The following is a 19,022-nucleotide window of genomic DNA, read 5'->3' on the forward strand; positions in this document are numbered from 1 at the left end:
AGCACAGCAGATTAAGCTCACATGGTGCGATGTGCAAGGATCAATCTTAAGGATCCCCGTTCAAGCCCTTGGCTCCCCACCTGCAGGGGGTTGCTTCACAATTGGTGAAGCAGGTCTGCAGGTTTCTATCTTTCTCTCCCCCTCTCTGTCTTCCCCTCCTCTCTCCATATCTTTCTGTCTTATCCAACAACGACATCAATAACAACAATAATAACAACAACAATAAAAAAAGAAACCCAAAAACAGCCAATGGTTAATCATTTCAGCTATTGAATGAAATAAAACCTGTCAGCTAGACATTTTTTCTTTCCTTAAATTATTTAGTTATTAATGAGAAAGAAACAGAGATTCATGCTGTGCTCTGGTTTATGCTGTGCTGTGGCTAGAACTTGGGACCTCATACAATCCCCACACTGTACCTACTGTACTGCCTCCTAGGCCAGTATTCTTTCAAGTACAAATATATACATACCATTTATAAAATGATCTTGTTCTTTTTTTTTTCTGGATAAATTCTGAAAGCATAATACTTGGGTTTTATTGCACCAAGCATAATAAGCACTTGTTTGTAGAAAATATTAACTCAGAGTATTTCTTTTGAAACCTGTAAATTTTGAAATGTCTAAATGTTTGTCTATGCCTGTGTTTTTGCTCTAGGGGTACAAGATCCTCAGCATGAAAGAATTATTACTGTGTCTACTAATGGAAGTATTCACAGTCCGCGGTTTCCTCATACTTACCCAAGAAATATGGTCTTGGTGTGGAGACTAGTAGCAGTAGAGGAAAATGCATGGATACAGCTTACATTTGATGAAAGATTTGGGCTTGAAGACCCAGAAGATGACATATGCAAGTAAGTTATCATAACTGGAATTCCAACAATGTAACAACTGTTACAGTCTTTCAGATCGTTATATTTTCATAATATGATTGTAAGTGGTATCTTTTATTTTGCTATATTTTTCAGAGGATCTGAGAAATTACAACCTTCTTGAAGGTATACTTTTAAAACATTTAAATTTGGATGGAACATACATGTCACAGTTATTAGTTTCTATTTCTAAGATTATTTGAACAAAGTTATGATAAAAGCACAGAGAAAAACTATTTGTGATAGAAAAAGAGAATAAAAAACCAGAGCACTGCCCAGTTCTGGTTTATGGTGGAGAATAAAAAACCAGAGCACTGCCCAGTTCTGGTTTATGGTGGTGTAAGAGGTTGAACCTGGGAACTTGGAACCTCAGGCATGAGAGTCTTTTTACTTCACTATTCACCTCTGCCCTGGTGCTAATTTTTTTTTTAATCTTTGACTTTACTAAGTCAATAAAGTAAACAATAAAACACCAAAAGCAAAAAGCAATTCTCTAGATGCACATATATACCATAGCATCGATCAATAATATCCACAAGGACACACATGAACACACGTGTAGAGTGAGAGAATTAGCTAATTAATTTTATTATTACAAGATAAAGCACAATTCTGAAATAATTTGAATTTTTGGCTAACATTGTGGTTTACCAGGTAGTGATTCATCATAATTCTCCTAGAAGCATTCATGAACACAAGTCAGCTGGAGTATTTCACCCATGCAGAAGACCACCTACTGTATGTCATACAAATATTGACCTTTAAATCCTCTGTGAATATACTTGTCAAGGTTGGGTGGTCTTATTGAAGATTTTTCACTTCAATGGCATTTGTGTATCATGAAAATATTTTACTTGAGCTTCTTTGGGGGGTTATTTTCTCTTTGATATACAAGTTAAAAGAGATTTTTCATTTTATGGTGGTATTACAGATAAATATTTCAGTGCAGATGAAATAAACTTTGCACTTGCTGTCATCACAGTTTCTATCTTGCACATTTATATACTCACATTTTCTTCACATTTATTATTTCTTTAGCTATGCATTTCATGTTATTTTTCCTTACGTCTGTATTCTGAGATGTTAAGATTTGGAAACTGCCCTAGCTATCTTTGGAGACATGTACTCAGCCCTTCATTTTAGAGATAAGGAAACAGAGAGGATAGAAAATAGTAGCTTCCTAATTTTTTTATCTTTATTTTTGGATAGACAGCTATTAATTGAGCAGAAGGGGGAAGCAGAAAGGGAAAGAAACAAGAGAGACACAAAAAAACACTGCTTCACCGTGCACAATGCTTTCCCCCTGCAGGTGGGTTATGGGGTCTGGGTTCTGGGGGCTCGGGGCTTGAACCCAGGTCCCTGTGTATTGTATGCTCAACCAGGTGCAACACCACCCAACCCTTATGTCACTATAATTTTGTACCTAAATGAATGTTATAATTCACTATTGCAAACCTGTTACAGGTGTTCTTCTCTCTCTCTGTCTCTCTCTCTCTCTTTTTTAAATAGTGAATTCATCATCATCTTCTTCTTCTTTTTTTTTTCAACCAGAGCACTGATCAGCTCTGGCTTACAGTGGTGTGGGGGATTGAACCTGGGACTTTGTAGCTTCAGGCATGAGATTCTCTTTGCATAACCATTATGCTATCTACTGCCGCCCGGTTCTTCTCTTATACTGCATTTCTTGTCTTCTTTTCATATACAAAGCCATGCAATCTTGCCAAAAATTTGGAAGCATTTATGTTTTTGCCCTACTTGAAAAGCAGTAAATTAGTATTAAAAAAAAGTGTGGTTTTATGGATCTTGATTCAGACTGAAAGACAGAGATTTTCCTTTAGTGGTGAAGCCAGGACTTGAACCTGGGTCTTGCCTATGACAACAAGTGCTCTGTCCAAATGAGCGATCTTGCTAACCCAAATAGTCCCATTTAAAAATATTGTCTCTTCTACACCAAATAATCTGAGCTTCTTTTGGAGGAAATACTATAACTAGTGGACTATGGAAATAACAAATTTTAGAATTTTCAATATATTACATGAAATAGATTGGTTTCTTTTTACTATCTAGAACATTAGAAGATCAAAAGTTGTTTTCTTTTTTAATTTTTAAAGAAGTACCTTTTGGGACATGCTTGGCTTTTTCTGCTCTTGGTAATAGAAAGAATGTGGCATCATTCTTTACTCATGTATTTACTCTTCTACTCGACAAGTACTTCATGAGCACTGTGGTAGGTATCAGCCATGAAGGGGAGATGGCTCATGGTCTCAAGGAGCTCATAGTCTGGGTAAAGAGGCAGACAAGTAAATAAGCAAATAACATAAAAATGCCACCAACCCACAAATCTGGTAAATACAGAAGACAGTTATGACTGTAATCCCCTGTGTTTAGACTGCTTTGTTACCCATTTTCTAATTTGCATCACAAGTATGTATTTTATCAGCAGCAGGCTACAAATAACTCATTTATTATGGAGAAGTCCGTATAGATAGATGGAAGCCTGCTATGCAGACTTCAGAAACTCTTTTAACACTCATTTCCTTTTGAGCCTAGTCTAGTAAGATACAGCTTTCAACCCCAGTACAGTTTCATGTCATCAGTTTTACTCTGCCAGTGCAAGCTCTGAGTAATACCATTTGAAGAAAGCAATTGGTGTATGAATAAGGATATTACTTAGCTGCATGGAATAGACTGAAACAAAGGAAATATTGTTTATCTGATAATGACCTTTGAGTCTCATAAGTGCATCATCAGAACTTACTTCTAAGCCAAACATTTTCTTGAGCTCTCACTGCAAAATCAATCAGTCAATCAATCAATAATTGTAAAGAAGAATAAACTCCAGACAGTCTAGAGATGGTAAAAAGAGAGAATAATTTGCACACAGTGAGTTCTTATTAAGCATGGGATGCCTTGGATATGTTGGAAGAGAAGGGACTGAATTTTGAATACCAAGCTCATAGGTTTCGACTTCTTTTCTTTTCTTTTTTTTTTTTTCCTCCAGGATTATTTGCTAGCACTCGGTGTCTACCCTATGAATCCACTGCTCCTTGAGAGCATTTGTTCCTGTTTTTGTTGCCCTTATCGTTATTGTTGCCATTGATGTTGCTGTTGGGTAGAACAGAGAGAAATTGAGAGAGGAGGGGATAAAGAGGGGGGAGAGAAAGATAAACACCTGCAGACCCTCTTCACCACTCGTGAGGCGACCCCCTGCAGGTGGGGAGCCGGGGGCTCTTACGCTGGTCCTTGCACTTTGTGCCATGTGTGCTTAACCCACTGCACTACCACCTGACCCCCTCGACTTCCTTTCTTATGCTATTGTTTAGACAATTAGAATAGACTTGGAGGAATTTGCTATCTCATGTGTAATGGTTTATAGGTAGATATTTCCTCAGGCTGACATGATGCTTAATTATTTTGTGATAGATTTAATAGCTAAAGGGATATTATTCTAGTTTACCTCTTGCATTGGTAACATTGGGGATGGAGTGTGTGTGTGTGTGTATATCTTTGTGTGTGTGTGTGTGTGTGTGTGTGTATGGATAGGGAGTGATGTGGGGTGTGTGTGTGCAAGGGAAAGCTAGAGCCACTGAGTACTTTTTATTTATTTATTATCTATTTTATGGGGGTCAGTTGTTCACAGCACAGTTGTTAACACATGAATACAATTTTCTAGTTTCATGTGATGGGTGTCTGAAAAAATATTATCATCCCCCAATTTAGGACCATAGATACCCCACTCAGACCACTCTCTTCCATTCCTTTCCTAAAGTTATTTGCTTTGCTTCAGTACACCACTTCCAGTCCATTTTACTTTGTGTTTTCCCTTTCTGTTCCTGTTGCCCAATTCCACCTATGATGAGGTCATCTAATATTTGTCCTTCTCTTCTTAACTCATCCCACTCAACACTATTCTCTCAAGTTCTATCTAAGCTGAGGAAAATATTGGGAATTTAGAGCTTCTGGTTTAATATCCAGGCCTTTGATCCATTTTGATCTGATTGTGGTACATAGTGTGAAGTGGTGGTGGCCTATCTCACTTTTCTACATGTGGCAGTCTGGTTATCCCAGCACCATTTGTTGAGGAAATCTTCTTTTCCCCTTTGAATGGTTTTCCCCCTTTATTATAAATTAGGTAGTTGTATATGCTGGGCTCATATCAGGGCTCTTGATTCTATTCCATTGATTCAAGTGTTCGTTTTTATTCCAGAACCATGTTGATTTAATCACTATTGCTTTGCAATATAAATTGAAAATTATAAATGGAAAATTATTCCTCCATTTACTCCCCCCCCCTTTTTTTCCTTCAAAGTACTTTGGCACACATTCATGCCATTTTTATACTTCCTCACAAAGTTTTGGAAAAGCTGTTGAATTTCCTTACCATTAGGTTGCCATGACCCTTGTTTTTAACTAACAATCTAAGACAGTCTCTTTTAAGTTGGCCTTGATTCATCAACATTGGTTGTATTGCTCTGTCTATTTTGTCCTGTACATTCTTATGTCTGGTTCCTCCTATTGTTTTTGTACTCGTGGTTCTATTCTACCACCAGTCATTTCACTTGAAATTCCTTTGCTACTTTTAATGTGGGATTTCTAATAGTAATTCTTTCAAGGCAGGATTTGTGATAGTGAATTTCTTCAGTTTCTGTATGTTTGAGAATATTTCTACTTCTCCTTTACACTTGATAAATAGTCTGGCAGGATAGAATGTTCATGGTTGACAATTCTTATCTTTTCATACTGTGAATATGTCATTCTACTCCTTGTCTCTAAAATTTGTGATGAGAAATCTATTGAAAGCCTGATGTTTCTACCTCTCTATGTCAGATTATCTTTGCATGGCAGCCTGAAATATTGTTTTCTTTGTCTTTGTTTTTGAATCATTTTACTATAATGGGTTTTGGTGTGGTCCATATTGGATTCAGGGACTTGGACACTTTTGCTGCTTCCTGGATGTCTATATTTTGAGTATTGCTCAGGTGTGGAAATTTTTCAGTTATGATTTCTTTGAATATATTTTCTTCTCCTCTCTCATTTTCTTCTTGGGTAGCCCAGTAACTACCACATTCATTTTTTTTTTTTTCCTGATGGAATCTGCTGTTTCTCAGAGAATTGCTTCATTTTTCTTCTTAACCTTTCCTTTCCTGGTTTTATCTCTTTGACCTGGTAATTTTTCCTCAATCTGTTTTATTCTACTGACTACTCCTCTTATGTAAGCCTGAACTCCAGCCAGAGTGTCCTTCACATTATGTAGCTCTACTCAATTTTCTTTGTGTATTTTATAACTCTTTGGGGAAATGTTCTCTGAGTTCTTGAATGTGTCTGTATACTATGGTTTGGTTCTTTACCATCATAATAAGTTACCTGGATTCTATTTTGACATTTTTTTCATGTCTTTGTGTGTTTGGGCATTTGTAAGTTTTCCCCATGTTGTAGTTAAGTATGTTTTTTTATTGTTCAGTTAGCAGCAGGTGAATGGTTTGGGGATGGGGAGCTTCTATGGAAGTCTGGAAATTTAGTGTTTGTGGCAACAAAATAGGGTATTTTTGCTTTGTTTCATTCTGTACTCTGCCTTCTGGAAGCCAGCTGTTGCAGCCTGGGCAGTCCCTATGGCTTTAGATTTTGATCAGGTTTGCCCCTTATGAGTCCTTTGTCTTCTTATGCCAACCCTGTATTCCACTGCATAACTCCTAGTATGCGCCGGTTGCAGGCTTCTGGTTTGGCTCAGTGAGTTTCTACAGAAGTTCCAGTTTTAATGTGGTAGAATTACAGATGATTTTTTTTTTTATTACTTAACAGAGTGATCTTTTGGCTAATGTTACTCCATACCCATATGCCCAGAAGCCCTCTACCTCACTGCTTTTTATCTCTTTTGCCTCAGTTTCTAGGTGATGTCATCGAGTTTCATTTGTGTGTGGGTGTGTATTTCTGTCTGTAGAGACTTTCTTTCCTGTGACAGTTCACATTCTCAGTGTTCCCTCATAAAATGGCAAAAAAAAAAAAAAAAAGTCATGGAAATGTCAGTATTGGAGCACTCACAATCTTTGAAGGAGTCTTATCATACAAATGTTTTTGGAAGTTTTTTCACCTTTTTTATTAGTAATTTAAGTATTTTTACAAAATCGTAAGATTTTAGGGGTATATTTTCACAAAGTTTGTGTAAATCACCACACCCTCCATCAAAGTTCTGTCCCTCCCAACTGCCATAACCACCACAACTCTAGCAAATCCCAAGACAGTTGGTCATCATTTTTTATGCGAGTTCATTTGATTTATTCTTCTATGTTCCACATATGAACAAAACCATCAGGTAGTTCTCCTTCCCCTCTTCATTTGTTTTACTTAGGATAATCACCTCCAGTTTTATTCATTTTGTCCCCCAAAACACAATCTCTTTTATTATTTTTTATTGCAGAGTAGTTTTTCCATTGACTATACATGCCATACCTCCTTTATTTAACTGTCTGTTGTTGGACATTTAGATTGCTTCCATACTTTGGCTATTGTTTATAATGCAGGTGTAAACATAAGAGTGCATATATTCTTCTGAATTAGTATTTCTGTGTTCTTAGAAGCTTTTTGTTTGGCATGATTTGAAGCAAATCCATGTCTGGACCAGTTACTGTAGGGGGAGCTATAAATGTGTACATTTCATGCATTTCATTTCTTGGTGGTAGTCAGGTCACATGCCCATCCCCAAGCCATGTGATGAACTAAATTGATGGAAAAAATGGACTTTGTCTTTTTCCATCAGATTAAAAGGAATTAAGTATTGGAATTGTAAAAAATAAACTCTCTTGTTAATGACCTTAAAAAGTTGAAGCACAGCTTTCAAGTAAATGTTTTTCCCGACCTGCACTTCTAACCGTAGATAAGAATTAAGTTTGGCATGAAAGTTTTGTTAGTGCCCTTTCAGACAATTCTTTTGAATATAGTTTGTTCAGTGGCAAATTTTATAGTTTTGTTATCCTTTGACCTTGTAGCAATTACTTTTGTAACTTCAAAATAGAGAAGAGAAAAGAAAAAGTCATTCCCAGGAGGACTTAAAATGAAGGGTGGGGACCTGACCAAGTCTGAGATCAATGGACTCTGCCCTTGGCTAATGAGATGTTTTGGTTTTATGTTTTGAAATGTTCAAAATCAACATTCCAAGCAGAAAGAAAAAAAAAAATGAAGGACGCTATATCATCTAACTCCCAAAACTCATGTCTGGCTGTCCCAATGTTTGTCTCTGATCACCCTTTCCTTTATTCCCCCTTCATGTGCTTGACTGTTTCCAAGCCTTCCCTTTCTTTGTCTTTCCATATTTTCTGGTTTGGTCTTTGCATAGACACCACCTTCCCACATTGATTAAGAAGGAGTTTTCTAGCTTTCATCCCATGAGGATTTGGGGAATATGGAAATGCCATTCTTCATTCCATGCCTTCTGTTTCACTTGCTGCCTTGTTTTCACAGGGACTGACATAAGATCTCTTGTTTGAGTTTTCCCATTGGCACACTGGCTGCACCATGGGCAAATTCTAGGTAAAAATAAATTCCTGGGAGTCAGGCAGTAGCACATCTATCTAACTCAATTTTGCAAAAACAATAAGTAGGCAAATAAGCAAATAAAGCAAGCAAGAAACAATAGAATATTGATTATTAATAGCATGGTATCTATAAATGTCCAATTTTCAATTTTTAAATATTTTATCTATTTATTTGATAGAGACAGAAAGAAATCAAAGAAAGAAGGGGAAGGTAGAGAGGGAGACTGACACCTGCAGCACTGTTTCACCTTCCACAAGCTTTCCCCCAGCATGTAGGGACCAGTAACTTGAATTAGGTCCTTAATTACTGTAACACATGAACTTAAGTAGTATTACCAGCACCCCCATAACCCCAAACGTCCAAATTTTAAATATGCTATTCTAATTTTGTGTTAATCTTTCTTTTCTCAGCCTCTCTAATGTTTGCTCTCATAGCTACTGTATGCAATTATACCTATAATTTTGTTGTGTGAGCTTTTTTTTTTTTAAGACATTCATTTATTTTTAAAGAGAGAGAAGACCAGAGGTTCACTTAAATCTGGCATATGATAGTGTTGGTGATTGAACCAGCAACCCCTGAATACTTTGGTATTTAATCTGGTGCTCTAGTGGCTCTATACCCCTGGAAGTCATATAAGCTTTCAAATAACACTCCCCCCACCCCCCCACCCCCGCATTACCTGCCCAAGCTCTTGGAGAGTTGAGTGTGCTCTGATGCCAGGACCCTTTACGGACAGGTATCTTCTAATGAAACAGACCTTTCAATAGGCTGCTGCCTCTGGCTCTTACAAATATCAACAGATGCTGATTTATACTTTACCTCTAATTGACTCCAATTATTATTTAATTTCTCCTCTAAGATTCTGGTAGTGACTTAAAAAAAAATCTGACTAGGGGCCAGGAGGTGGCACACCTGGTTAAGTGCACACATTACAGTGTGCAAGGTCTCGGGTTCAAGGCCCCCGTTCCCCACCTGCAAGGAGAAATCTTCACGAGTGGTGAAGCAGTGTTACAGGTATCTCTCCCTTACCACCACCTTCCCTCTCAAATTCTGGCTGTCTCTATCCAATACTAAATAAAGATAATTTAAAAAAAATCTGACTTAAAACAAGATGATTTTGCTATATAGTAACACAGTTTGAAATGAAACCTGTTATAAAACCACCCCAAATTAAGCTTAAATGTGAAAGGAGTTAAAGGTCACCTCTGCGGCTTCCTTGACGATGCTAGTTGTCCTTACACATCAGTTTGCAGCAGCAGGAAAATATGGACATTATCTCCTAGTCCATGTTGACTGAAGATTAGTTAGCATAACTGTAAGCCCCAGTAACTGACTCTGAAGGCAGAAGCTACTAATATTATTTATTGTACCATATAGAAAGAGCCGGGGAAAAATAGATGCCTGTCCTTTTCTACATATATGATGATCTCATACAAATCAAGAAAAACACTATTTTACTATATTCAAAATTTAAGGGAAAATCCTATATAAGGCACTTCAATTTACCTTGTTATCGCATTAAACAGATCAAGGCGGTTGAGTTATGGCACAGCCAGTTAAGCACCAAGATCCAGGTGAAAACCCCTGGTCGCCACCTGCAGTGGTAAAGCAGGTCTCCAGGTGTCTTTCTCTTTCCTCCTCCGCTCTCAATTTCTCTCTGTCCTGCCCAACAAAAAGAGGAAAAAACAACCACCGGGAGCCTTGGATTCATTGTGCCAGCGCCCAGCCTCAGTGATAACCCTAAAGGGGAAATAAATAAATAAATAGATAGATAGATAAATAAATTTTAAAAAATCAAGGAACCTTTAATTTACTTCAGTGCTCTACAGCAGAGGTTTTTGATAGTTGTGAATAGTTTACCGATTAGTTAAAATGAGGTTTGATTATAATGAGTATTCATATGCTTCAACTCCTATGATTAGATGGGCTGATCATCTGTATTATATATTCATAATTATTTGCTTGAATGCAGGCAATGAGGAAAGAGGGGCAAAGTAATTATTGACCCCTGGGACAAACTTTGCTTCCTGTCAACCCTAGTTCTTAGCACTGGATGGTGAGTGATTGAGTAGGATGGTTCTTTTTGATATGAGTAAAGAAAAATATTCTGTCCAAAAGAGAAATTACCTTCTTAATTCATGCCAGTGAAGCTATTCAGGTTTCTGCTACACCGAAGCATATGTTTCTATTGTTAATAAAAATAACATTGGAAAAATGAACAGGTTCTAATTTTAGTTTTACTACAGGTACTGTACTGATCACTGAATTTTTAATTTTGATCGGTGTGATAATTGGCAACTAATTTGCACAAGGGAGTGTATTTTACTAGTGAGTGCACTGACTTGGAATTCCTAACAAGTTTCTAACTGAGTTATAGCATTTGCTAACTGTATAATCTTGGTTGAGTTACTTAACCAGTTTTTACATCATATCCATTAAGCATCACTTTTAAGTACTTAAGACAGGCACACTGGTGTTGGGCGGTATTCCAGCGGGTTAAGCACAGGTGGTGTGCAAAGCACAAGGACTGGCACAAGGATCCTTGTTAAAGCCCCGGACTCCTCACCTGCAGGGGAGTCGCTTCACAAGCGGTGAAGCAGGCCTGCAGCTGTCTATCTTTCTTTCCCCCTCTCTGTCTTCCCCTCCTCTCTCCATTTCTCTCTGTCCTATCCAACAACAATGACATCAATAACAACAGTAAGAACTACAGCAATAACAGAAGGGCAACAAAAGGGAGTAAATAAATAACTAAATAAAAAAGAAAAGCACAGGTGAAGATTCAAGTCCTTTCACACACTGTGAGATCTGTTTCTCTAGTCATAATAAGGATGGAGACAGCAATATTTGTCGTACCTTCACTGCAATCAGTTTTGTTTTAGCAAAGTTCTTTGAAAACATGAAAGTTAAGAAAGCATTTTAACTTTCAGCTTCTAAGGAAAAAAAAATAATTCACTAGATATCTTAAACTGTTGATAAGCACATGATCTCAGGATTAAACTCTATTTTAAATTTGGCATTAGTTTTGAAGGGTACATGTTTAAAGTCTTGATGGACTCCACATTGCAGTCAATCCAGTAAAAGCGATTTTCTGGAAATACTGGTGCTCTGATGTAACTCAGTACATTCTTCCATCATTCCATGTGAGTAATGTCCTCGAATACAAACCTCTCACTTCATTTATTTCCCATTTTATGAACCTAAGTTTTTTTTTTTTCCCCTCCAGGATTATTGCTGGGGCTTGGTCCCAGCACTAGAATCTACTACTCCTGTGGACATTTTTTTCAAAGAAAAAAAAATTTTTTTTTGGATATGACAGAGAGAAATTGAGAGAAGGGAAGATAGAGAGGGAGAGAGAAAGAGAGATACCTGCAGAACTGCTTTACTGCTTGTGAAGCATACCCCCTGCAGGTTGGAAACCAGGATCCTTGCATGGGACCTTGCTCTTCGTACTATGTGCACTTAACTTGGTGTGTCACTGCCAGGCCCCCAAGCCTAACCTAAGATCTTTCTTCTTTTAAGTTTAGTATGTTAACACTTTTAATATATATATATATATATATATATATATATATATATATATATATACTCAATATATATGTATAGTAAAAGATATCTATCTATACCTGTATAGTAAAAGTGATGCTCTATAATTTCTTTGTCATTTTCAGACCCTCTATGACTAAAGACCATGAAGTCTTACTAAAACTAATGATACTGTTGATACAAGCTTTTAAAAAAAAAGTTTATTGATGAGAGAGAGAGAGAGGGTGAGTTGTAACAACAGCATCAGTCTGGGACACACATTCATTCAGAACTTTTGTTTCTTAAAGATTTTTATCCTGCAAATAGTTCTTCTTCTAGCATTTGCCCTTCTTCCGTAGCCAGTCAACAGCATCAGGTTGAGCCTGATGTAAAGTTTCGAGACCTCCTTTGAATCTGGAGAGGTGGCAGTCGTTGACTATGTGGGTCATAGTCTGTCTGTAGCCGCAGGGGCAGTTTGGGTCGTCTCTGGCTCCCCAGCGATGGAACAGCGGCGCACCGGCCATGGCCTGTTCGATAGCGATTGAGGAGGGCCCAATCATAACGTGCTAGGTCAAAGCCGGGTTGACGCTTGCAGGGGTCTGTGATGAGGTGTTTGTTCTTGACTTCAGCTGACTGCCAGCTCTGTTTCCAAGAGTCTGGAACAGAGAAGTTCAGTGTAGGCGTAGGGGACCAGATTGGGTGACGAGACGTCAAGCGTTGAACAGGGTGGGCGAAGATATCCGCGTATATTGGCAGGTCCGGTCGAGCATAGACGTGGGAAATGAACTTAGATGATGCCGCATCCCGACGAATATCTGACCGGGCGATGTTGCTAAGAACTGGCAGCCATGGAACCGGGGTGGAACGGATGGTTCCAGAAATTATCCTCATGGAGGAATATAATTTGGAATCGACCAAGTGGACATGGGGGCTACGGAACCATACTGGGACACAGTATTCTGCGGTGGAATAGCATCATGCCAGAGATGATGATCGTAGTGTGGAAGCGCTCGCGCCCCATGAGGAGCTGGCCAGTCTTGCAATGATGTTATTCCTCGCGCCCACCTTTGCTGCAGTTTTTGTGAGATGTTTGTGAAATGACAGAGTGCGATCGAGAGTAACGCCAAGATAGACTGGCTGGGCTTCATGCCGGATTCTCGTATCGCCAAGCTGCACATTAAGCTCAAGTGAGGCCGAGGCATGGTGTAGATGGAAAACAGATGATACCGTTTAAGCAGTGCTAGGAATTAGTCGCCATTTTTTACAGTAATCAGATATCAGAGACATGTCTTTCGTGAGTGTTTCCTCGAGGATGTCGAACTTTGATGCCTGAGTTGCACAGCAGATGTCATCAGCGTAGATGAACTTCCTTGAATAGTTTCTGGGAGGTCATTGATGTAAATATTAAATAGCGTAGGAGCCAGAACAGAGCCCTGGGGGAGGCCACTTGAGACAAGTCTCCATCTGCTAGACTTGTCACCCAGATGTACCCGGAATCTTCTGTTTTGGAGAAGAAACGATATAGTGTTGGCCACCCATGGAGGCAGGCATCTTGAGATCTTGACCAGGAGACCATGGTTCCAGACCATGTCATAGGCTGCTGTGAGATCAACAAAGACAGCACCCGTCTTTAAATTCTTCTGGAATCCATTTTCAATGTAAGTTGAGAGGGCCAGGGCTTGTTCGCAGGTAGATCTTCCTGGGCGGAAACCAGCCTGGGCGGGTGATAGGAATTTCTCTGTAAGATGAGAAATACGTGACAGAAGCAGCCTCTCAAGGAGTTTGTAACACACGGAGAGGAGAGAAATTGGTCTATAGCTGGCGGCCAGTGTTGGGTCTTTCTTTGGTTTCAAAACCGCTATAATCTTCGCACGACGCCAAACTTTGGGCATAGACTCAGATTCCAAGATGTGGGACAGGAATGAAGCGAGCCACTTCTTTGCCGCGGGGCCCAGGTTAAGAATGAGTTCTGGGGTGATGTTATCATAGCCAGCAGCTGTTCCCGGTTTAACTCTCTTCAAATAGTTATTCCTCAGAACTCTTTCAAACACTTGGGAAAACGTTTTAGTAACTTTGCAAATCCTCAGGTACACTTAGCTCCCTGTCTGCTCACAGAATCAGACTACTTTCCCAGATGGCAGCTCTACTCCTTTCTCACCAGAGGGTCCATGCCTTGACTACAAAAACATCATCTAGTTCTTGAACTTTCTATCTGCAGCTCTCTACCAAAGCCCTTCAGTTTGAATAAGCAAGCTAGTTCATGATATCAAAATATTTGTGTAAATGAAACGAGTCATAATTTATTGGTTCTAAAATTATTTCATGGGATTGTGGTAGGCACTGTTTTTGCTGAGGAATTGGGGTTAATCTCTGTAGAAATGAAGCCTGCTCAAAGTGTTATCTTAGGGTATTTGAAGACCAAAAAAAAAAATCTTACTAATCAGTTTACCTGCTACTTATCTAGGTTAACAACCCTCAAGGAATTGACAGTAATTGTGAACATAGTGCTACAAATGATGACACTCGTCAGCTTTGCAAAATTCAGACACTTGTTTCTGTGTCTGCGAGAAGTTTAGAAGGAGCGGTTTCTTTGGAAACATGAAGAAAAGTTGAAAGATCTATTCAGACTTTTCCATGTAGCATGCAAAAGAAGGAAGAAAAAGGGGAGGGGGAGGTGAATGATGAATGGGAGGGAGGAAGAAAAAAAAAAGAAAGAAGACAGAGGTGATAGTGAGATGATCTCTGAATGTTGCAGCTTGAGTATTTTGCTGGTGCTCCTGAGTTACAGAAAACCTGGGTAGAAATCTCAGCCAAGGGACTGGTCAGTGACACAGCCAGTAGATCACACACATTATCACTTGCACGGATCCCAGTGGCCAAAGAAGGGAGATAAAGGAAAAAGAAAAGAAAGCCTAAATCAAAAGGTGTCAAGTGATAAATGCAGCTATTTCTGGAGCCCCTATTTGCCATGTCCACATCACTAGGTCAGCTACTCACATGAACTTGAATCTCTCAGCACTACTTCATGGCAGATACTGCCCCTGTTTTACAAGGAAGGATAAAGGCAGAAAGAGGAAAATAAATTGCCTCCTACACAGTTACTGCTGTCATATGTCACTTAGTGTGGTAGCAGTATGTTCTAAGAAATGTATCATTGAGAGCTTACATTGTTGTCTGAACACCATAGAGCACAGGTATACAGACCTAGGGGGTCAAGTCACTGACTACACGTAAATTTATTTATTTATTTAATTACTTTTTATTGCCACCAGGTTATTTCTGGGGCTCACTATCAGCACTAACAAGCCACTGCTCCTGCTGGGCTTTAAAAAATTTTTTTTAATTATATTTATTTATTTATTTATTGGATAGAGACAGTCAGAAATCAAGAGGGAAGGGAGGGATAGAGAGGGTGAGAGACAGAGAGATACCTGCAGGTGTCTCTCAGCACTGCTTCACCACTTGTGAAGCTTTCTCCTGGCATTTTTTTTCCTTTCCTTTTCTTTCTGCTTCATTAGATAAGACAGAAATTGAAAGACAACAACAGAAAGAAAGAAAGAAAGAAAGAAAGAAAGAAAGAAAGATGGAAAGAAACTGAAATGAAAGTGCTTTATTCACCACTAATGAAGCATCTTTCCTGCACATGGGAAATGGGCTCAAACCAGGGTACTTGTGCATGGTAATATGTGCACTCAGTTTCTCAGCTGCTCAGCTGGGTGTGCCCCAGTCAGGCCCCCATGTAAATTGTAAATACTTCATTTACATACATATGGCCCACAGTTCTCTGAAATACCATTCTGTGGTATCTGACTAAATGGTTGAGATGGAATTCATACCTTTGTGCTAAAATAAAGTATGCTAAGACTTACTGTCATCTTTATTACCTGTTATGATTATTTACAGGGCAAGAAAAGCATCATCAAAAATTGAGTTTATTTGTGAAATACAGTAAAAGTGTAGTAACCACTGCTGAGGCTGAGATTTATAAGTGGGTGCTGTGTACTAGCTAACCTTTGGTGGAATCTTTTAAACATCATTATTTGGAGGTAGATTTATAACAGCAAGACATCAGGAGAATAGAATTAAAATGTCTCAAGTTGCATAACTAGTATTAAGCTAGTGAGTCAGGAATATAAAGCAAGTTAATTTGCATCATGGTAACATTAATATGTGAGAAAATGAAGGATGATTAAGGATATAATGAATCTCTATAAAATAAAAAGAAACTCTAATCTGTCACTTTGAATAAATTCTAATCTGTAGAATTTCTGTAGATTTTTAACAAATCTACTTGCAATTACTTTTGAGAAAATTAAGTCATGCTTGTATTATTGTGAATAGCCAGATTTAGAGGAATAAAAGCAAAATTTCAGAATATGTGTGTATGTATGTATCTATACACAGTTTATTAGAATGTTAATGCCATATGTGCTCATGAATATTTGGTAACCAACTTTGTCTGCATATATCCATATATATATATATATGTATATATATATATATATATGTATGTATACTAGTTTTTTTATGCATGTGGAGACCCATCCATCCATTTATCCATCCATCCATCCATTTTTCCATCACTTATTCAATAGTTTCTGCTCAATAGGACTGAATATCTTTAATTTTGGCAATAAAATGATCATTAACTAGGCTGTGTCCTCCAAAATGCACTTAATAATAATTCATCATACATGCAAAAATAGGATTCAGAATTGTAATGATGTTGTGTGTGTAGACCAAGCAGGGAAAGCACTGGAAGTTTACCCTATGGAATGTGTAAGAAGCTTCCCGGAGGAGTGCACATTTAGATGAAAGCAGAAGCACAGGCCTAGTGAAGTGATGGGACGAGCCAGTAGGTGGTACTACTAAGAAATTTATTCAACTTTAGAAATACTAAGCGTTGTACCAAAGCAAAGAATTCTGTGGAGGGAGGGGACAATATGGATGGGGACGAGGGCTTGGGGGTCCTGGTTTATAATAGTGAAAAGGACCTAGGCTAGGGGTGAGAGTGTTTTGCAGACACCTATCATAGTGAGACAAGAAAAAAACTATTCAAATGTCAACAAATATACTGTTAGTCATTAACTCCTCAACACAAGAAAAAAAAAGACTATTTTATTTCAAATGATTGTAGACTCAATATTTTAAAAGTTGCCATTAGGCACATTTTTTTTTAAGGATAGCCAATGAAGTATACTGCCTCGTGTGCTTGGAAGCCATTAGTCATAACTTGGTGATATAAAGTACGTTCTTGACCTATGACAGGGATATTATTGCTGGAGTTGCTGGGCTAAAAAATGTGATCATCTTTGCCATCTGGTGAAATATGCTGTCTCGCCCAGGTTGAGGTTCACAAATGACTAAAGTCATAAGTCGCCCACAATTACTCAGTCGCCCAAAGGCCCACAAATAAGATGGAAAGTTGTCTGTGTTTCATCAGCTTCCTGAACTGAAGTTTGGGCTGGGGGCAGGGAAAGGAGGCACATTGCTTTATCTGAATTTTCTTTTATGGCCTGAAGTCTTTCATTTCTCAGCTCAACCAAAATGAATGGGTCATTGTTCATGTCTTAGAGACTTATAAGCAGATATAGTCTAGGAACAAGGAGGCTTAAAAAACAAAAGTACAATCTTTGCCTTAAAAGGACACATATTATAATCTTAATCTAATTTTAGAATTTCCCTGTACTATACAATATTTTATGGTATTTAAAAACATTTTCATGTGTTTTAGCTCAGAGTGAATCTGGAAATAGATTTGTAATTAAAGTTACAGTATAAACATTACTACAGCAAAAGTCTTGTTGGACCTCAGTTTACCCTAGTGTGTGATAGTGAACATAGTTTTTCAGACAAGTTTTTATTAATGGGGTGTAAATTCTATTCGGTCTTATTAATATAGTGTGATAACTATAGTTATATTAAGGGAGTTTTCTCAACAACACAATAAATACATTGGTACTCTTACACTTTATTTGTTAAAAGATTTATTTTACTTATTATATGTAAGGGTACATGTGTGTGTTCACATTATATCAGAACATGGATTTTTGTCCTGGGTGATAGTAACAGTGATTAATGGGATAAAACTCCATTTAGTAGTGGGTACAAAGTGTGTGCATGTGTGTGTCTCTGTGTGTGTGTGTGTGTGTGTGTGTGAGAGAGAGAGAGAGAGAGAGAGAGATGGAGGAGAGGGGAGAGAGAGGGAAAGACAAGTCAGAGCATCCTTTTGGTCTGTGTGGCACTGGGAATCAAACTGGCATAAAAGCATAAAAGAAAAAATGATTGCCAGGAGCAGTGGATTCCTAGTGCTGGCATTGAGCCCCATTGATAACCCTGGTGGCAGTGAATAAAGAAATTGATCTGGGAATCTTGAGCATAAAAGCTTGATTTTCTAGCAGTTGAGCCATTTCTCTAGCTGCTTGTACTTTATTTGTATAAATTTCTCATTTAGTTTTAAGAGGAATACAATTAAGAAGGGTTGTACATAGTTTACTCTTGGCATTTTCAGAGAGGGAATTTGATGGGAGTCAGGCTGTAGCGCAGTGGGTTAAGTGCATGTGGTGTAGAGAGGGAAATAGAGACTCAGTAGAATAAGCAGACTGATAAAATTTTCTGAATATGTGAATATAAGTCATGAGGTGACTCCCCCAGCCCCATAAATAAAAACATAAATAAATAAGTGTACTGCTTTCTCTGCCAAAAAGTGAGAAACATGGGGGTCAGGCGTTAGTGCAGCGGGCTATGCGCACCTGGCGCAAAGCTCAAGGACCAGCATAAGGATCCGGTTCCAGCTCCCAGCTCCCCACCTGCGGGGGAGTCGCTTCAAAAGGCAGTGAAGCCGGTCAGCCGGTGTCTGTCTTTCTCTCCCCTTCCTTGTCTTCCCCTCCTCTCTCAATTTCTCTCTATCCTATCTGACAACGAACGACATCAATAACAACAATAATAACCACAACAAGGCTACAACAACAAGGGCAACAAAAAGGGGGGAAAAATGGCCTCCAGGAGCAGTGAATTCATGGTGTAGGCACAGAGCCCAGCAATAACCCTGGAGGCAAAAAAAAGTGAGGAACAAGAGGAAAACATAGAGGGCAGGCAG

General features: G+C 38.5%; 1 protein-coding gene across 3 annotated transcripts in view; it reads left to right on the forward strand.

The window, feature by feature from the left end:
* The window catches only part of PDGFC (platelet derived growth factor C), a 223,287-nt gene that overhangs the window by 116,350 nt on the left and 87,915 nt on the right, over positions 1-19,022 (forward strand). For all 3 annotated transcript variants that reach the window (XM_060178906.1, XM_060178907.1, XM_007532061.3), the window contains one exon: positions 658-853. In XM_060178906.1, coding sequence (XP_060034889.1) covers positions 658-853 — 196 coding nt within the window. The remainder of the gene's footprint in view (positions 1-657; positions 854-19,022) is intronic.

Source organism: Erinaceus europaeus, chromosome 19 (genome assembly GCF_950295315.1).
Source record: "Erinaceus europaeus chromosome 19, mEriEur2.1, whole genome shotgun sequence".
In the NCBI taxonomy this organism is placed as follows: Eukaryota; Metazoa; Chordata; class Mammalia; order Eulipotyphla; family Erinaceidae; genus Erinaceus; species Erinaceus europaeus.